The sequence below is a fragment of the Bos grunniens genome, chromosome 21 (genome assembly GCF_055505025.1).
Source record: "Bos grunniens cultivar Pamir isolate PY7600 chromosome 21, Bosgru_T2T1.0, whole genome shotgun sequence".
NCBI lineage: Eukaryota > Metazoa > Chordata > Mammalia > Artiodactyla > Bovidae > Bos > Bos grunniens.
In genome coordinates this window covers 3845824-3863071 of record NC_141185.1, presented here as the reverse complement: position 1 = coordinate 3863071, position 17248 = coordinate 3845824, and the positions used below count along the sequence as shown (strand labels likewise).

The 17248-nt window shown below is 50.7% G+C and overlaps 1 protein-coding gene across 36 annotated transcripts in view; it reads left to right on the top strand.

Annotated features, from left to right (window-relative positions):
• The window catches only part of PPP2R5C (protein phosphatase 2 regulatory subunit B'gamma), a 140430-nt gene that overhangs the window by 95669 nt on the left and 27513 nt on the right, over nucleotides 1-17248 (top strand). For all 36 annotated transcript variants that reach the window (XM_086362929.1, XM_086362922.1, XM_086362931.1 and 33 more), the window contains 4 exons: nucleotides 9740-9850; nucleotides 10797-10889; nucleotides 10977-11107; nucleotides 15708-15767. In XM_086362929.1, coding sequence (XP_086219055.1) covers nucleotides 9740-9850; nucleotides 10797-10889; nucleotides 10977-11107; nucleotides 15708-15767 — 395 coding nt within the window. The remainder of the gene's footprint in view (nucleotides 1-9739; nucleotides 9851-10796; nucleotides 10890-10976; nucleotides 11108-15707; nucleotides 15768-17248) is intronic.

Sequence of the window (17248 nt, the reverse complement as noted above, 5' to 3'; positions counted from 1 at the left end):
TGCACATAGGTTTCTCAAGAGGCAGGTCAGGTGGTCTGGTATTCCCATCTCTTTCAGAATTTTCCACAGTTTATTGTGATCCACACAGTCAAAGGCTTTGGCATAGTCAATAAAGCAGAAATAGATGTTTTTCTGGAACTCTCTTGCTTTTTCCATGATCCAGTACATGTTGGCAATTTGATCTCTGGTTCCTCTGCTTTTTCTAAAACCAGCTTGAACGTCTGGAAGTTCACAGTTAATGTATTGCTGAAGCCTGGCTTGGAGAATTTTAATCATCACTTTACTAGCTTGTGAGATGAGTGCAATTGTGCAGTAGTTTGAGCATTCTTTGGCATTGCCTTTCTTTGTGATTGGGATGAAAACTGACCTTTTCCAGTCCTGTGGCCACTGCTGAGTTCTCCAAATTTGCTGCCATATTGGGTGTAGCACTTTCACAGCATCATCTTTTAGGATTTGAAATAGTTCAACTGGAATTCCATCACCTCAACTAGCTTTGTTTGTAGTGGTGCTTCCTAAGGCCCACTTGACTTCACATTCCAGGATGTCTGGTTCTAGGTGAGTGATCACACCATCATGATTATCTGGGTTGTGAAGATCTTTTTCATACGTTCTTCTGTGTATTCTTGCCACCTCTTCTTAATATCTTCTGCTTCTGTTAGGTCCATACCATTTCTGTCCTTTATCGAGCCCATCTTGGCATGAAATGTTCCCTTGAAGAGATCTCTAGTCTTTCCCATTCTATTGTTTTCCTCTCTTTCTTAAACCCTCTTATACTTACCCAAATACTTACCGTTTTCAGTATTCTTCATTCCGATATCCATCTGATTCCAGTTTTCTTCTGCTTGAAGGACTTTCTTAAATTTCTCTTGTCGTAGACATCTGTTGTTGTTTAGTCGCTAATTTGTGTCCGACTCTTTGCAACCCTATGGGGACTATAGCCCACCAGGCTCCTCTGTCCATGGGATGTCCCAGGCAAGAATACTGGAGTGGGTTGCCTTTTCCTTCTCCAGGGGATCTTTCCAACCCAGGGATCAAACCCAAGTCTCCTGTGTGGCGGGTGGATTCTTTACCTCTGACATCTGTGCTGTGCTATGGGTAGTCGCTCAGTTGTGTCCAATTCTTTGCGACTCCATGGACGATAGCCCGCCAGGATCCTCTGTTCATCAGGATTCTCCAGGCAAGAGTACTGGAGTGGGTTGCCATGCCCTCCTCCAGGGGATCTTCCCAACCCAGGAATCGAACTAGAGCCTCCTGCTTTGCAGGTGGATTCGTTACCAGCTGAGCTATCAGGGAGGCCCACCCCTGAGGTCTGCCAGCGATTGATTCTTCTAGTGTTTGTCTGCCTGAGAAAGTCGTTCTTTTGCCTTTGATCTTGAATGACACGCAGGCATCCCCCACTTTATTACGCTTTGGATGCATTGTGTTTGTGACACATTGAGGATCTGTGGCGGCCCTGTGACAGGCAGCTCTGTTGGCACCATTTCCCAACCATTCTGCTCGCTTTGTGTCCCACTGTCACACTTTGGTAATGCTCAAAATATTTCAAACCCTCCACCAGCAGAAAGATTATGACTCTCTGAAGACTCAGATAATGGTTAGCATATTTAGACATAAGGCTATTGTACACTTAATATACTATAATACGGTTTCAATGGAACTTTCATAGGCACGGGGAAACCAACAACTTTGTGTGACTAGCTTTATTTTTGACATTCACTTTATTGCAGTGGTCTGGAGCTGAACCCACAATACCTCTGTGGGTATAGAGCAGCACGTCAGAGTTTGATCCTTTAAAAATTGTGCTCCACTCTCTTCTTGTTTGCATCGTTTTTCATGAGAAGTCAGCTGCCTTTCCTGCCTCTGTTCCTTTGAACCTGGTGCATCTTTTTTTTTTCCCTCTGGCTGCTTTTTACCATCTTTTTCTTTTATTCTTTTTAATCAAGCACCTTGATTACGATGGGCCTTGGTGTATTTGTCTTCTTTTTCTTGTGTTTGGAGTTCATTTATAATTTTTATCAAATTTGGGAAAGTATTTGGCCCTTATCTCTGCAAACATTTTTTTCTGCCCCCCTGCACCATAATCCTTTAGAGACTCCAGTAACGTGTGTGTTAGGCCCCTGAGAGTTGTCCCCCAGCTCACAGGTGCTCTTTTTCTCTTTAGCATTGTATTTTTTTTTCCATGTGTTTCATTTGGTGATTCCCTTTGTTGTCTTCAAGTTCAGTAATTTTCTGCAGTGTCTCCACTTTTTTGTTAATTCCCACCCAGTAAGTTTTTCATCTCACATTGTCGTCTTCATCTTATATAGTTTATATATTTTCTATATCTTCGTGTCTCCACCTAACTTTATAAACACAGAATGTTGTTTTAGCCTTATCTGTTAATTCCACCATTGTGTCAGTCCCAGGTCAGTTCAATTGATTGGTTTTCCTTCTTGTTATAGATTATATCTTTCATGCTGCTTTATGTGTCTGGTAATTAATTTTTTATTGGATGCCTGACCATGTGGATTTTGTCTTGATTTCTGCTAATGTTCTGGAGCTTTGCTTTGCATGCAGTTAAGTTACTTGCAAACAGTTTGATCCTTTTGATTCTTGCTTTTAAGAGGTGTTAGGAAGGACTAATGAGCTGACTCATTGGAAAGACCCTGATGCTGGGAAAGATCGAAGGCAAAAGGAGAAGGGGGCACCAGAGGATGAGATGGTTGGATAGCATCACCAACTCAGTGGGCATGACTATGAGCAAACTCCAAGAGATGGTGAAGGACAGGGCAGCCTGGAGTGCTGCAGTCCATGGGGTTGCCAAGAGTCAGACACAGCTTAGCGACTGAACAACAAGAAAGAAGGACTGTGGTCATAGTCACTCTGTGGCTAATTATCCCCTCTACTGAGATAAGACCCCTCTGATTATGAGCCCGGTACTCTGTGAATTAATGAATTCTTCCAGTCTGGTTGGTGGGAACAGGCACTGCTGTTGGCCCCGGGGGAGTACTGGGTCTCTGCTCTTTTCGGGTGTTCTTGCAGGCTCCAGTAGTTTTCTGACACAGATGTGCTGGTCAGTCCTCTGCTGAATAGTTTAAGGAGACCTCTGCAGTCTCTGGAGTTGTCTCTGTGCACTTCTGTCCTCTCTGGGACTGTACCTTGCAAATTCTAACACCTGTGTCTGCTGAACGTCACCTGGGTTCTTTCTGCCTGTGCTGAAACCTGGAAATTCTGTTGAAGGAGAAAGCTGGGTATTTGTTTCCCATCTCTCAGGAATCTCTATCTTTCACTGCCTGAAATCCATGCCTTGCAAACCATTATTCCACATGTTTTAGCTTAGTTTTTTTCATTGTTTCAGGAAGTAGGGCAAATCCCATTTCTGTTTCTGTGTCTTGTCAGGAAGTGTAAGTCTCTGCTTCATTTATAATAGATACTCAGTTGGTTTGTAACTGCATCCACACAGGTGGTCCAGCAATGATTCTAAAAAATGAACTAATTAAAGGTTATGTGCATAATTTATAATCGCGTAGCTGTGTACATCTAGCCAGTGGAGATGGCACATAGCAAGAAGATGGTTGGTTATGCATACATGACCAGCAGATAAAATACTTTAGCTCTTAAGCTTCCCTTTTCAGTTCATTTCTCTCATGTTGAATGCAGAATACATAGTTTTGCCGTTCCAAAGCATTCCTAAACTTTTTCACAATTTATTGCAAAAAAAAAAAAATCAATGTATGTAATGTATAAGGATGTTAATGGTAAAATTTAATTGGTAGCTGTATAGTTATTCACTATGAAATTCAGCTGTTTATCGTTGAGGTTTTTCATAGCAAGATACTGGGGAATACATCGTTCAGAGGCTGTGTAAAAGTCACCTTAGATCCAGAGTAAACAGTTTAGGAGAAGCTTCCAGTTGCAGTGTTATCTTTAAATAGCACCAACTGAACTATAAGTATTGCAGATTAGTGGTTATCTTTTGTAAGTAAATGTTCTGTTCTGAAGTTCAAAAAATAAAAACTAAAGAATAAATTTATATGCATAACTATAGATCAGATCAGATCAGTCGCTCAGTCGTGTCCGACTCTTTGCAACCCCATGAATCGCATAACTATAAATGACGAGCATATTTTCATTTGAAGAAGATGCTATTATACCCTTAATAGTGAAATAGTCATTAAATTAAAATGTATGTTGTTTGAAAACGTGAGAGTAAATTTCCTTTATTTAAGTATTCTATAAAGATTTGTAGGTATTTATTTCCATAGCTTTAACTTTGATTAAGAACATATTTGATCATAAGAATAACCAGCTGTTCACAGTAAGAGTTCAGCTTGTGGTTCCTTCATTCGGGTATCTATTTGGAGGTGAAGCTGCATCCTTTGAAAGCAGCTGTCACTTAGAGGAAGTGATGATGTCGATTCCTGGAGGAGGGGACCCAACTTCACTGCCCCACCACGTTAATAGAGTGCTCATTCTGTGCCGCATGAAGCGATGGGCCCTGGAAAGCAGCACCAGGGGAAAGACATTAGACCAGGAATCACCCAACCGTCCAGTTATATTTGAGACACAGATCATGAAGAGAGGTCCAGGATGATGGAAGAGCTTGAACTCAGGGGCCCAATTTGGGCCTGGGGTCAGGAGAGGTTCCCCTGATGAAATGACACTGCAGCGGAGAGCTGAGGTTTAATTGGGACATTTTCACAGTTTCCAGGTAATTACTTGGTGTTGCAGTTAATAAGGTGACTGGTCAGTGCTTTTCCCAAAGGACCCACTTACTCTCAGCAGGTTTTTGAGGCCCTACCAGGTGCCGGGCGCTGTGGCAGGTGCTGGAGGGTCAAAGTCAAGCAGACGTTCCCCAGGATGACGCCTGAATTCTGCTGTGAAACCAGACTGATCTCATTTTACAAGTGAGGCAGGGGACGGTTTTTCTCTTTAAGACTGCTACTAGGATTATTATCCACCTAAAAAGTCAATTAGAGTTACTACGATTGCTTTCAAAGTATGAATTGCTTTGTGGAAAAGTTACATCTTTGTAATACGATGTCATCTCACACTGGCGAAGGGAAGGGTCCTTGTTCGTTCGGGTATTCTTTAGTGCCTTTCCTAGGGTTTTCATGCTCTGAGGCCTTGTAACTGGCTTGTGAGTTCCCAGGTCCTTGGTCGTTTTTGTGGCCACATATCTGGGGGTCCACCTATTAATCATGTTTCCTCATTATCTGCTGTTGGTGGAGAAGCTGTTTCCTCATTACCTGTTGTTGGTGGAGAGGCTGTTGCTGTTAGGTGTGTATTTTTGGTTTTCGTATGGGTGGTCCACTGTGATGCTCTGGCCATTGCCTCTGTTGGTTTTCCCAGTTACGTAATTTGCAGTCAAATAACAGCTTGCCATTTAAAATATAACGTGGAAGGGCTCCATTCCTCCCTACCCCCAAAATGTGTCTCTTAGCAATATGACCCTCAGAGCCTGGCCTTCCTATTACCGGAGGAAGGGCTGTAATTTGGTCTTTGGTGGACTCATCTTTATAAATCCTAGTGATATGAATAAAACAGAATCAGTAGCAGTAGAGAACCCTTGTGGTTTTAAACAGAGAACTGAGTAATCAACCTTTCTTTCCTTGTCTCTGAAATTAGATTATCAGTGTTCCTTTTTGGAGTGTATCCCTTCCTGTCTTAAACCTTTATATTGTTTACTGTACTGCAGGTGTCTCACAGCATGAGTGTTTTATTACTTCACCCACTGGTGGTGAGTATCACAGGCATAGAAAGCGTGCATGTTACTGCTCAATGGTGAGACTTTTCCATAAACTCGCTTCTTGAGCCATTTTGGTTTGTGTTTACTCAGTAAATTTAGCAACTGGGAGAAGAGCATCTCCAGGGTCATTTAAATACTGAAAGTAGAAGTGTCGGGAGAGCTGTCAAAGCAGGTGCTTCCTACTGCACGGTCAGTCCACGCCATGTGCGGGGGCTCTGCATGCCTGCACGCGTGCGCGGGGGCTGTGCACGCCTACACGCGTCACGACGTCTGTTTCTCACATGCCCCGTGCAAAGCAGGGGTTTACTCTCTTTCCGCGGGTGAGAAAACCAAGGCTTGAGTAGGCTGTTGAGTCTCGGGTCCTGCTCTTGAGTGAGAAGAGGGCCCAGGGAGGCTGCCCCAAGGTCACGCTGCACCTTTCTGTCCAAGACCTGATTCCGGCTCTGTGTGCCCGGATCGGGGTGCACGCTGAGAGGCTGTGGGGGGTGGTCTGCATGATCTGCACCAGATCTAAGGCTTCTAGACTCACGGCAGAAACGGATTCCCTCTGATATCCATGGCGTGATGTGATGCTGGCAGTGATCGCCTCCTATAGTGCTGAAGCTAAACTCCACACCACGGTGCTCAATTCATTTGACCCCGAAGCTTCCGGGCTAAGAAATGTTGGTGGGTTGGAAACCCAAGGACAGCTTGAGGTGGCCTGTTTTTTTGCTTTCTGCTCTTTTATCTGTGTTTTAGTTTTTAATGTCTTTACCCTTTTCTAGAGCATTAAATCAGTGCAGTGAAATGTGGTAGGAAAGGAGGGTAGAAATTAGTGTGAGGTTTTTGTTGTTGTTGCATGAAACAAATAATTTTCTATCCATTGGAGCTGGCCAGTAATAAAACTTCCTAGACCGAAGATGGTCATCCTCACAGGACACTGAAAAGGGGACTTTTGTGTTCAAACCAACTTGGTCCACAGCCCCTTGCAGGCCCCAAGGATGGATCAGTCGGAGTTCTTCCAGAGAAGCAGAACCAGTAAGATAGAGCAGAGAAAGACAGAGAGGAGCAGATGGATGCATGGATGGATGGGTGGATTTTTGAGGCTCTGTCTTAGGACACGTGGAGTCTGACGGGGCAGATCTGAACCCTGAGGGGCGGGAGCCGCCGCCGCTGTGCACAGTGAACTTGCTTCTTCCTCGGTGAAGCTAGTTTTGCTCTTAGAAGACTTCTCAACTGCTTGGATGAGGCCCACTCTCATTCTCGAGGGTAATCTTTCCTTAAAGTGAGCTGATCTAGATGTGACCACAGTGACTAAATGCCATCACAGTGACAGTCAGATCACTGTTGGATTGAATAGTGGGTACTCTAAGCCGTCAGCCAGGTATGCTTTTTTTTTTCAGCCATTGCCTTAACCACAATCTGTCGTATCTCCCTTTCCTGCTCCTCTGGTTATGGCTGTCACACCAAGTTTAACACTCAACCCCCGGCTCAGAACCTCACCATCCCCACCTATCCCCTGAGCGGGGCCTGTGCCTGCCGTCCTGCAGCCTGGCCTCTGCCTGGGTCACCACCCCTCCCGGGGGTGTCTGTGCTCTGGGGAATGTTGGGCTTCCCCGGATACCCCCTCTGAGGGGCGGCCATCTCCCCATGTGTCCCAGCCTCCAGCCCCTATCCGGGCAAGCTGACCCCTCCTCTCTCCCCTTTGACCTCTGTGGCCCCTGTGCTCCCCTCTAGGTGCCCTGCACCCCAACATCATGGGCCCACCAGCAAGTCTCCCAAAGAGGAAGGCAGAGTGTGTTCACAGACACCTCCCCTCCAGGGCTCCCAGCCCCAATCTCTGGGAGCCCCCCAACCAGTGGCTCTCAGGGAGAGGATTGGGAAGCCCGGCCCAGGAATGCCGCACCCCACGAAGGCCCCCGGCTCCGTTCTGATCCTTTCCTCTCACACCCCGCAGCCTGGGAGGGGGGGTGGCGGGCGGTGGTGACCATGCTTGTTTTGCTGCCCCCGCCCCACCCTTCAGGCCTGGAGGAGACGAGCTCGCCTCTCCTTAATGGGCGGGAACCTGGGGGCCAGACAGAGGACTTGCCCCTTCGACCTGGCCACGCCTGTCCCAGCATCTGCTCTGCGGTCACCTGTTGTTTGGGAGGCCTCTTCTGGGCCCTGTGCGCACACCCCGTCCACAGGTTCTGGAGCACCGCCCCTTTTTACTTTTATCTTAGGAAAGCGAGAGTGAAAGTCGCTCAGTCATGGCCGACTCTTTACGACCCCCTGCACTACACATGCGTGTCCTTGCATTTCTTGGAATTCTCTAGGTCAGGATACTAGAGTGGGTTGCCTTTCCCTTCTCCGGGGGATCTTCCCAACCCAGAGATGAAATCCAGGTCTCCTGCATTGCAGATGCAGGATTCTTTGCCAGCTGAGCCGCAGGAAGAGCGTCACTCGTATTCTTAGTAAACTGTTGCGGTTGCTTCCGGCTTCCGGCTCCTTGTTCCAGCCGTTCTTTGTCCCTCCTGTTCCTGCACCACCTATGTGGGCTCCTCTCACACGACTTAGAGACCAGACTTTCGGTGTGGGGCTTCTGGAGCCCGTGGTATGGGGAGTGACTGTGTGTGTTCATGGAAAATGGTGTTACAGAAAAACAGGACGAGCCAAAACAGGTGCCTTGGAGTTTTCGCTTGGTCTCTACAAGGCTGTTCTCTGAAGAGCCAGATTTGCTCTGAACTCCCTGCAGAGACCCTCTCTATTGCCGTGGAATGGGATTCTGCCTTGTAGGTTGGGGGGGTTTGATTCTGTGCATCTGGGCTGCAGGGACAGAGGGCTTCTTTTGATCCCTAGAGTCAAGCTCTGTTAACTGGCGTAGGTCGGCTCAAAGATTTTGGTGAGGTCACTGGTCACATTTAAACCAATAGCTACGAGGGGACTTCCCTTGTGGGCCAGTGGTTAGGAATACACCTTGCAATGCCGGGGACGTGAGTTCAGTCCCTGGTTGGGGAACTGTGGTCCCAGGTGCCCCGGAGCACCTGGAGAGCAAGTACCGCAACTGCTGAGCCTGTGCCCCGCAACTGGAGGGTCCGTGTGCCCCGAGAGAAGATCCCGAGCACCACAGCCAAAACCCGACACAGCCAAACAAAACAGAAATTTTCTAGAAATAAACTGACTACAAAAGAAAAATAGGTTATGAATTGGTGACAGAGAAAAACTAAACTTTTATTTTATATCAGGAATCTGTCGTATATGTTGTGCTTTATCCTCATTAACCATGAGGACCCCTGTGCGCCCAAGAATTCTAGATTGTGTATAGAAAACATGTGTTGTAAAGCCCGCTGATGTTTATGAAGTTGGGATCAATCAGAGCCTGGGCTGGGGGTACGTGGTGACGGACAGTGAAGGAGGAGAACAAAGCAGAGGGCAGAGAGTCGCGCGGCGGGGATCGCCCGGACCCCAGAGGACTCGCCCGTCTGTGCGTCCTGTCCTGGCACAGGCCGGGCTGTCTGGCGAGAGGAGGCTATCCTCCTCTCCTTGCCAACACTACAGCCCTTTCTCTGGAAAGGCTCCTCTGGCCGCCCACCCGGAGACCACCGTGTCGTCACTGTGGCCTCTCTTGTCCCTGTCCCTGCGGAGGACTCCAGAAGGTGCACACGGTGTCCAGTGCAACACGACCTCTGCTTTTTCCTCCCCGTTTGCAGTTCTTGGATCTCCACAGTTTCCTTTGTGATCTCCGCTTTTCTCACTAGCACTCGGAACTCTCTCCATGTTCCGAAACAGGTGTCATCCCTGCCGAGTGGTGCATATTGGTGCTGGCTGTCCAGAGGTCAGGCAGGGACCTCGGTGTAGGCTGTCACGGCCCTGGGTCCGGCTGCGGCGTTGACCCAGGCTCTCGAGACCCACGCCGCTTCCGAACACTGAGACTAAGACGAGCCAGATCGCCACAGGAGGCAGCTGCCATTAGAATGCCTTGAGATTGTTGTAGATGTTCTCTGGAAATTGTTTTAATATCCTGGTTATAATTATAAAATATGTGGGTTTTAGTTTGCAGTTAACATGTTTCGAACGTTACCACCTTCCTCCAACCCCACGGGAGCAGAATTTGACCCAGAGGAAGACGAGCCAACGTTAGAAGCAGCCTGGCCTCACCTGCAGGTACGGGGTCGCGGGTGCCCCAGAAGCAGAGGGGCGGGACACGGTGTTTTCTCCAGGACGGGAGCCCACGCCCAGCTGGTCCCGGGGCGGCGGGGGGAGGCCTCTGAGCTTTGGTGTCACAGCCCTGCAGACCTGCACATCCGAGAGCAGTGTTGTAGCAGAAGAAGGTTTTTGTTTGTTTGGACATGTTACAGAAACTACACAGCTACAGAACTGTCAGTATATTTTCAGTGGAAGTGACTGTCGAGCTGAGGTCGCGGGTCTTATGCAGACACTTTTCAGTCTTGGTCCTCAGACTTACTGTTGCCTGCGATGCATCCCAGGGCCCACCTGCTTGACGGATGCTGTTTTTCTGACACATTTGTGAAGAAAGAGGTGGATTGGGCAGGGCGCCAGCCCCAGGAGCTAGATTGGGAGGTCTGGGTCGGCTGAAGGAGGGCAGTCGGGGAGCTAAACACCCTGGGAAGGAGCTCGATGGGGAGCAGACAGGAGGGGCCAGAGGCAGAGCACCCTGCCCTCAGTATCGTGTGTGACCGTGACAGCCTGCAGCCCATTCATGCGGGGGTCCCAGCTTCCTGTGCGTCCAGCCTTCCACCAGGACCCTGGGATGCCGGGACCTGCACATCCCACCTGGAGTCTGTTCCCAGCCAGGGTCGTGGGTCCTGTGCACTGTGGGCTCCAAGCAGGGGCGACCTCAGCCACGGGCATCCCTGTGTAGATGCCACGGAAGAGTATAGCCTGTGGTTCTTATAAGTAAAGCAATTACCATCCTCAGTATAATTAAGCCACGTGCTTTGATACGGATTCTTTAGATACATGTCTGTGGTTTTTTTTAAGGTTAGTATTTGCAGACAGAGATTCAACTCATAGTATATTTTGAAATCTCCATTTAATGAAATACCATGTTATTTGACTCACTGTGGTTTTTTTTTTTCTTTCCTCCTAGCTTGTTTATGAGTTTTTCTTAAGACTTTTAGAGTCTCCAGATTTCCAACCTAATATAGCGAAGAAATATATTGATCAGAAGTTTGTATTGCAGGTAAGGCCCAGATTAGCTGAAGCTACAGATTGCGTGATCTACGCAGAGAGCATTACCATGTCACTGAGTGTCTTTTTCTCCTTGAAGCTTTTAGAGCTCTTTGACAGTGAAGATCCCCGCGAGAGAGATTTTCTCAAAACTACCCTTCACAGAATCTATGGAAAATTCTTAGGCTTAAGAGCTTACATCAGAAAACAGATAAATAATATATTTTATAGGTAAGTCCCTGCACGGTGGCCTTCCCCTCTTGCACGCCGATGGTCCCGTCACACTTAGCCTCGCCGTTTTCCTTCAGAGGCTGAGGAGCAGGAGGGGCTGTTTGTGAGCAGCCGGCCTGTCGTGTGCAGCTGGGGGCCCATCTACACCTCTTGCCTCGGCGCTGGGCAGGGCCCCTTCGCTCTGCCTGCTCCCCTACCCCCCCACCCCACACCCCACGGCTCGCACCCCAGCCTGTGGTCCAGCTCTTATCAGCAGGCTGGGCACCCCAAGCCTGGCTCCCTCTGGACCCACCCAGAGCCGCACCAGCTCACGCTTCCCTGTGGATCTTGGTGGAAGGAGGAGGGTGGGGGGTGGCGCAGGGGCTCTTTGGAGGCGTCCTTGCTGGAAGCAGTGGGTGAGGCAGAGCAGCGACCAGGGCCTCCCCAGGCCTGCAGGTCCACGGGGGCCGGCTAGGCCCTGGTATGGTGGAGGAGGGCCGCGCCCCAGGGTTCAGGGAAGAGTGTCCCTCAAGTGTTCAGCTTGACCCCCTTCTCCCTTCGCACACCGGCCCACCTCCACCTCTGTGAACCTGGGTGCTAACGCCCCTAGATCCGCCGACTCCTGCGCCAGCATGCTCCTCGGATGAGCAGATGTAGGTTCTGGGCGAGCCCCCAGTGCCCCGCACATCCTCCCGTTTTCCACCAGCCCTTCTCCTCACCCGCCCGGGCTCTGGAAACAGACCCACACCAGAAAGGCCCCGGCGTGGCGGGTGGTCTGGTCTCCTGGGAGGGCAGGCTGGTCTCACAGCTCCAGCTCCAGATTCCTGCCCAGCTCCTGGGGGCGCCCGATAAATGTCAGTGGACAAAACCCTTAGCATAGTTCCTTCTCTGCCCCTGGAAGCAGTAAGGGGCAGTTCAGCCCCAAGCCCCCGGCTCTGGGATGCCTCAGGTAGTGGTGAATCCCGGCGCTGACGGGCATCTGCTGTGAGGTTGGAAGGCCGGCGGATTTTGTGGGACGGGGTGGCCTGGGGGCACCAGCACAGAGCACCCCAGTAGCCTGGCCGGGGCCTTTTTAGTGGCTGTGACCAAGCAGGGAAAGCAGAGGGGCTGAGACAGTGGGCGAGACACATGGTCCTGTAGCCAAGACCAGCGGCCCTCTCTGGGAATTCCGCCCCAGGGCCGGCCTGCCCCAGCCGTCCCTCACCCCGCCCGCCCGCCTGCAGGTCAGCAGGGTCTGGTGCCCCCCACTTTATCTGCAGACTTGACAATGCAGTTTGGCGTCAGAGCTGTCCAGCTCACGAATGGCCTCCCTTCAGACTCCCTCCACGCTCCACATGGCCCATTTACATGGCGGAGCCCAGGCTGGACCCATGACTTAGAGGGGTGGCGTCGTGTTTCCTAAATGTCATGTTCCTGTTTTGTCTTTGTTGGTGTAGTGTTTCCTTTTTAACAAGATCGTTCCTTGGCTGATGTGCTTATATATCAAAACCTAGCATCCCCTGTTTAATCAACAGCAAGCAGGTAGGATTTCAGTTCCGGTCTTTTAGACTAAAGTGGAGGAAGCTCTGCCTGAAGGTTCCTTCCCTGGGCAGGTGGGTTCTGTTCTGTGCAGAACCACCAGTCAGTGCTGCGTGCAGGGAGGAGAGGCTGCCTCGTACCTGAGGAACCGTGACCTCGGCCTGGAATGCCTGACCAGGTGGTTGTCCAGAAGTTTGTCACCCGGTACAGCTCAGCTCTCCCTGCACACTCGGTGCTGGGCACGTGGCCTTCTCCTCTTATCATCAGTGATCCCGTCTGTAAGAACCGCCCCTGATGGGTGCGGTCAGAAGGGAGCCGGTTCTGTGGGCTCCGTGACCAGCCTGGTCTCCACCTTCGGCACCACCCGCTCCTCACTTCATGTGAGAAAGATGGAGAGGGTCCCCAGGAGCTGCACCCCGCTTGCCGCGCCCGGCGTGGCACAGCCGCGGCTTGTAAGACGGTCTCCGACGCGCTCGGCCCCCTCCCCGAGCTGCTGGTGCGAGGCCCCTACCTAGGCCTGTGCTTTCTCAAGTCTAGTCAGCGTCTTCACAGCTGAGTCAGACACAGCCCGGCTGAGGGCTGGCAGCTCCGGGTGAGGGCTTGCACCCGTCTTGGTCACTGGTGGAGCCCGAAGGTCAGGTGGCAGGTAGAGCCGGGCCTCAGCCTCTGCTGCCAACGCGCCCCTGCAGCCTTCTCGGAAGCTTCGGTCAGCCGTCTGCTGGCCCTCGCGTCCCGTGACCCGCCCAGGCCCCAGGAACTCGAGGCAGAGGCCGCAGGGGCTGCCGGCGCCCCACAGGGCCTGGCCTCGGCCTGGGGCAAGCTGGCTTCTTCCCTTGGTATGGGTCAGAGCTACTCGGGGAGGTGAGCACAGCCCAGCTTCGAGGGGGACCAGCTTCCGCCTCCGTGTGAGGTGCAGAGCGCCTCACCCCTCATGAGAGGGGTGCATGGCATCCGTTTGTGGGGGCCCTGTCCTTGACAGGCAGGTTTCAGCCCAGCGTGGGGGGAGTCCTGGCTCCTTTGTGTGGAAGGAGGAAGGAACACCACAGCTCTGCATGGACCCTTAGGGCTGCCTCCCATTTTGCACCCGCTTTCTTGCTCTCCTCTGGAAAAGAAGGAAGGGGGCTGTACTTGCTTTTTCTTTTCTGTGAAGTGAAGTGACGTCACTCAGGCGTGTCCGACTCTTTGCCACCCCATGGACTAGCCTGCCAGGCTCCTCCATCCATGGGATTCTCCAGGCAGGAGTACTGGAGTGGGGTGCCATTTCCTTCTCCAGGGGATCTTCCCAACCCAGGGATCGAACCCGGGTCTCCCACACTGCAGGCAGACTCTAACGTTTGAGCCACCAGGGAAACCTTTTGTTTCCTGTACCTGCTCCACATCTATCGAGTAATCCAAATTAAGAGTTTATCGATGAGAAGATAGTAAAGTTGATTTAGGAAAACAGAATGGCTGCCGGCTCCAGGCCACCCTTGTTTAAACGTCGGTGCTGGTGGCGCTGGGTCACAGGTGGCACCCAGGGGCCTGGCCGCCTCCAAGCGTCAGGAGCCAGAGCCGAGCTCTCAGGCTTCAGGAGCCTGGCCCTGCTGCTGCCTGCCCAGCCGCCCCGGTGGACACAGAGGAACAGAAACAGAAGTGGGCCAGCCGTGCTGGACGAAAATGTAACTTTGTACGTCTGAGCCGTTTTTTAAGTATTTCTGGTAAAACAGGTGAAGCAAAGGGAGCCTTGAGTTCCATGAGCTGAAGCGCCTCCCCGTGTAGATGTCTGAGGAGGCTGGAGCTCCCTAGGGGCCAGCTTTCCAGCTCAGGGCAGGGCGGCGGGGCCGATGTGTCTGAGGCTGGCACAGCCTCCACACGCCATGCAGCCTTGCTGTCACCAGCCTGGCCACCACGATCCATCACGGGCACGCCCCTGCCTCAGCTCCATGCTGCAACCACACCACTGTGCTCTGCTGCTCAGCGGTTGTCACCCGGGTCCCTGTGGGCTCAGCTCCGATCTGTCCAAGCTGGTGTCCAGGCCTCTGCGTGACTGCCTTGCCTGCCCATCACCCACCTCTGTTGTAGCCAAAGGGGTTACCTCCCTGCCTCACGACCCCATTTTTAAAAGATTGGTTCCAAAATCTAGAGACATGAGACCTGCTCCTCGGAAGCGTGTCACACTTTGTGTCCGACCTGGTCTTTACCTTAATGTCCCTATTCCATTTGTTTCAAATGAGGACAATGAAAATTTTTATTCATTGCGAACTTATTTTTGGCCCGAAGCTGGCTCTAAACTGGTAGTGTTTGTCTGCTAGCCAGGAACGTTTTTCAAACACCAGCCCCCTCTGGCTTCAGGCAGAATTCGCTGCATGTTCTGGGTTAGGCTGACTCCAGGCGAGCCAGGTTGTGGGGCGGCAGTGGGTTGTTCCTGGGGGACCCTTGGAGAGAGAAGACGCTGTCCTGTTTCCTGTCCCTGGCCCCAGTAGACTCAGCAGTCATGTCTCAGAGGCCAGGCTTGGCCCTCACACCAGGGACGTGTTGACAGTAAGTCCTGGTGTGCTGCCTCAGGCTGACACAGGCGCTGGGAGCCCCAGGGACCACGCACGGGGCCCGAGGGAGCGGCTGCTCAGACGGGTTTAGAAGATGGCAGCTGAAGCAACGTAGGAAAAGTGTGGGGTGTCAGGGAGGAAGTAAGGGAGCCAGCCTCAGTGGTAAGGAAGTAGCTTGTACCCTTTGCAGAGACCATGCTAAATATCGTAGGCTTTAAAATTGAGTCAGGTGTCAGCTTAGTTTGAGATGCAGCAAAAAAATAAAAGCAAACAGCAGGCTATTTGTTGTCACATCCGGGTGTTGAGATGCAGTGCTAACTGTAAACATCCTTCCCAATTTATGTTTGAAACTTTCAAAGTGAAATATTCGGGAGAAACGGGAGCGAGCCCTGCTCCCTGCCCCCTGAGTATTGCACACCCAGGCCTTGAGGAGTCTCTGATAACAGTTAGCGGTGCTTCTCATTGCCTGGCTACATGGTTTTCTTCCTAAAAGCCTTGTTTTCTTCTTCAGAGCATTTTCATCTTTTCTAGCCATGATTTCAGCGTTCTAATTCTAAATGACATCTTGCTTTTTCCAGATTTATTTATGAAACAGAGCATCACAATGGCATAGCAGAATTACTGGAAATATTGGGAAGGTAAGCGGTCTCTCTGTTAATTGGCAGTGAACAGCCTTTGGTGGGGTTCGTGCCAAAGCGATCCAGTTCACTGCATTCAGCCGCCCCCCCAGAGCAGGGCAGAGCAGGCTGTCCTCTGAAGCAACTGGAATCAGCCTCACTGAGTGGCAGGGGCTGGTGAGCCCTCGGATCAGGACTGAGTGACGGGACTCTCCCATCGTATGGTTCCATATGTAGATTCTGTTCCACGTATATACCTCGGTAGCATTACTATGGGAACCCATCTCAATTATTTCCTCAAGAGCAGTGCTAAAAATAGCTACATTAAGAAGGTTTATATCTGACACTTAGAAGAAGAATAGGTCATTTATTATACATTTGGGGTATTGAGTAAATACTAGTATTTCAAATTGCTTTGATTTTATAAATTTTTCATATGTATTCTTATAAACTAACATTTCAAAAATGTCATTGTCTTAATCCAAGTAGAGTTCTTGCTTCCTATCATTTTTTTTTTAATCAACGACCAATAGGTCTTCTCCCAGGCCTCCTAACTCACTGATTCTCAAATAGCCTTCCTCAGGGTTCCACGCTGAATAAGCTCGAAAGTGCTTTTTCCCCAACACCTCAGTTCACGTTAGAAGCTAAAGGTTCTGAGGAGTCCTGCGGGGAGGAAACTGTCCTCCTGTTCAGTCTAGTAACTCCCAAAGCTGTTAGAACACCGTTGCAGTGTTGTCATCTGGCGAACCGAGGCCCAGTCGTTCTGAAAACAACTTCCCTCTCCGTTTCAGATAAAATGTAAAGCTAACAACAGTCCTCGTGGCGAGCTCCTCTCTGACACGGTCCCGGGTTCTCTCTCAGCAGAGAGCAGTGAGCACGAGAGTGGGTGCCCTTGTTGTGCCTTACTTAACACTCGCGCCTCCTGTTTCCTTCCCTGTAAAATGGGAAGGTAATCGTGTTCATGTCTGAGATTGTTGCAAGGCTGAGGTGAGCCAAGTGACGTGTCTGGACAGCCCCCACACCACACACGAGGTCCTCTCCTGTCCCCTCGTTTGAATGCACAAATCACCCCAGTGGTCACTTTGGACTGATCCTGCCTGAGTGCCCAGCGCGCCAGGCTCACAAACAAGGCACCAGTTGAGAAACTGCTGTAACACTTCTGCAGCTCTCAGCAACTTACCTGAGTGTAAAACGCCAAGTAGGTAACTACGCCCTCGATGTTGCAGATGAAAACTTCAGCTTGGAGGTTAAGAGCAGGGGATCCCCTTGCCCTGCAGAAGGGAACAGCTTTCTTGTTGATTTTTAAATGACACCCACTCTGCACATGCAGACTGTTCTGCCAGCACTAGAATAAAGAGGCAGGATTTCTCTGGGGAAGTGAGTGAGAATTCCAGACGATGGTGGAGGCTGAAGGAAGGCGCTGGTGCCCACCCGAGCTGCCGGTCTCAGGGCCCTGCCTGGTGGAGGAGGTTTTGCCCCCAGAGGCTCCCACTACTCCAGGT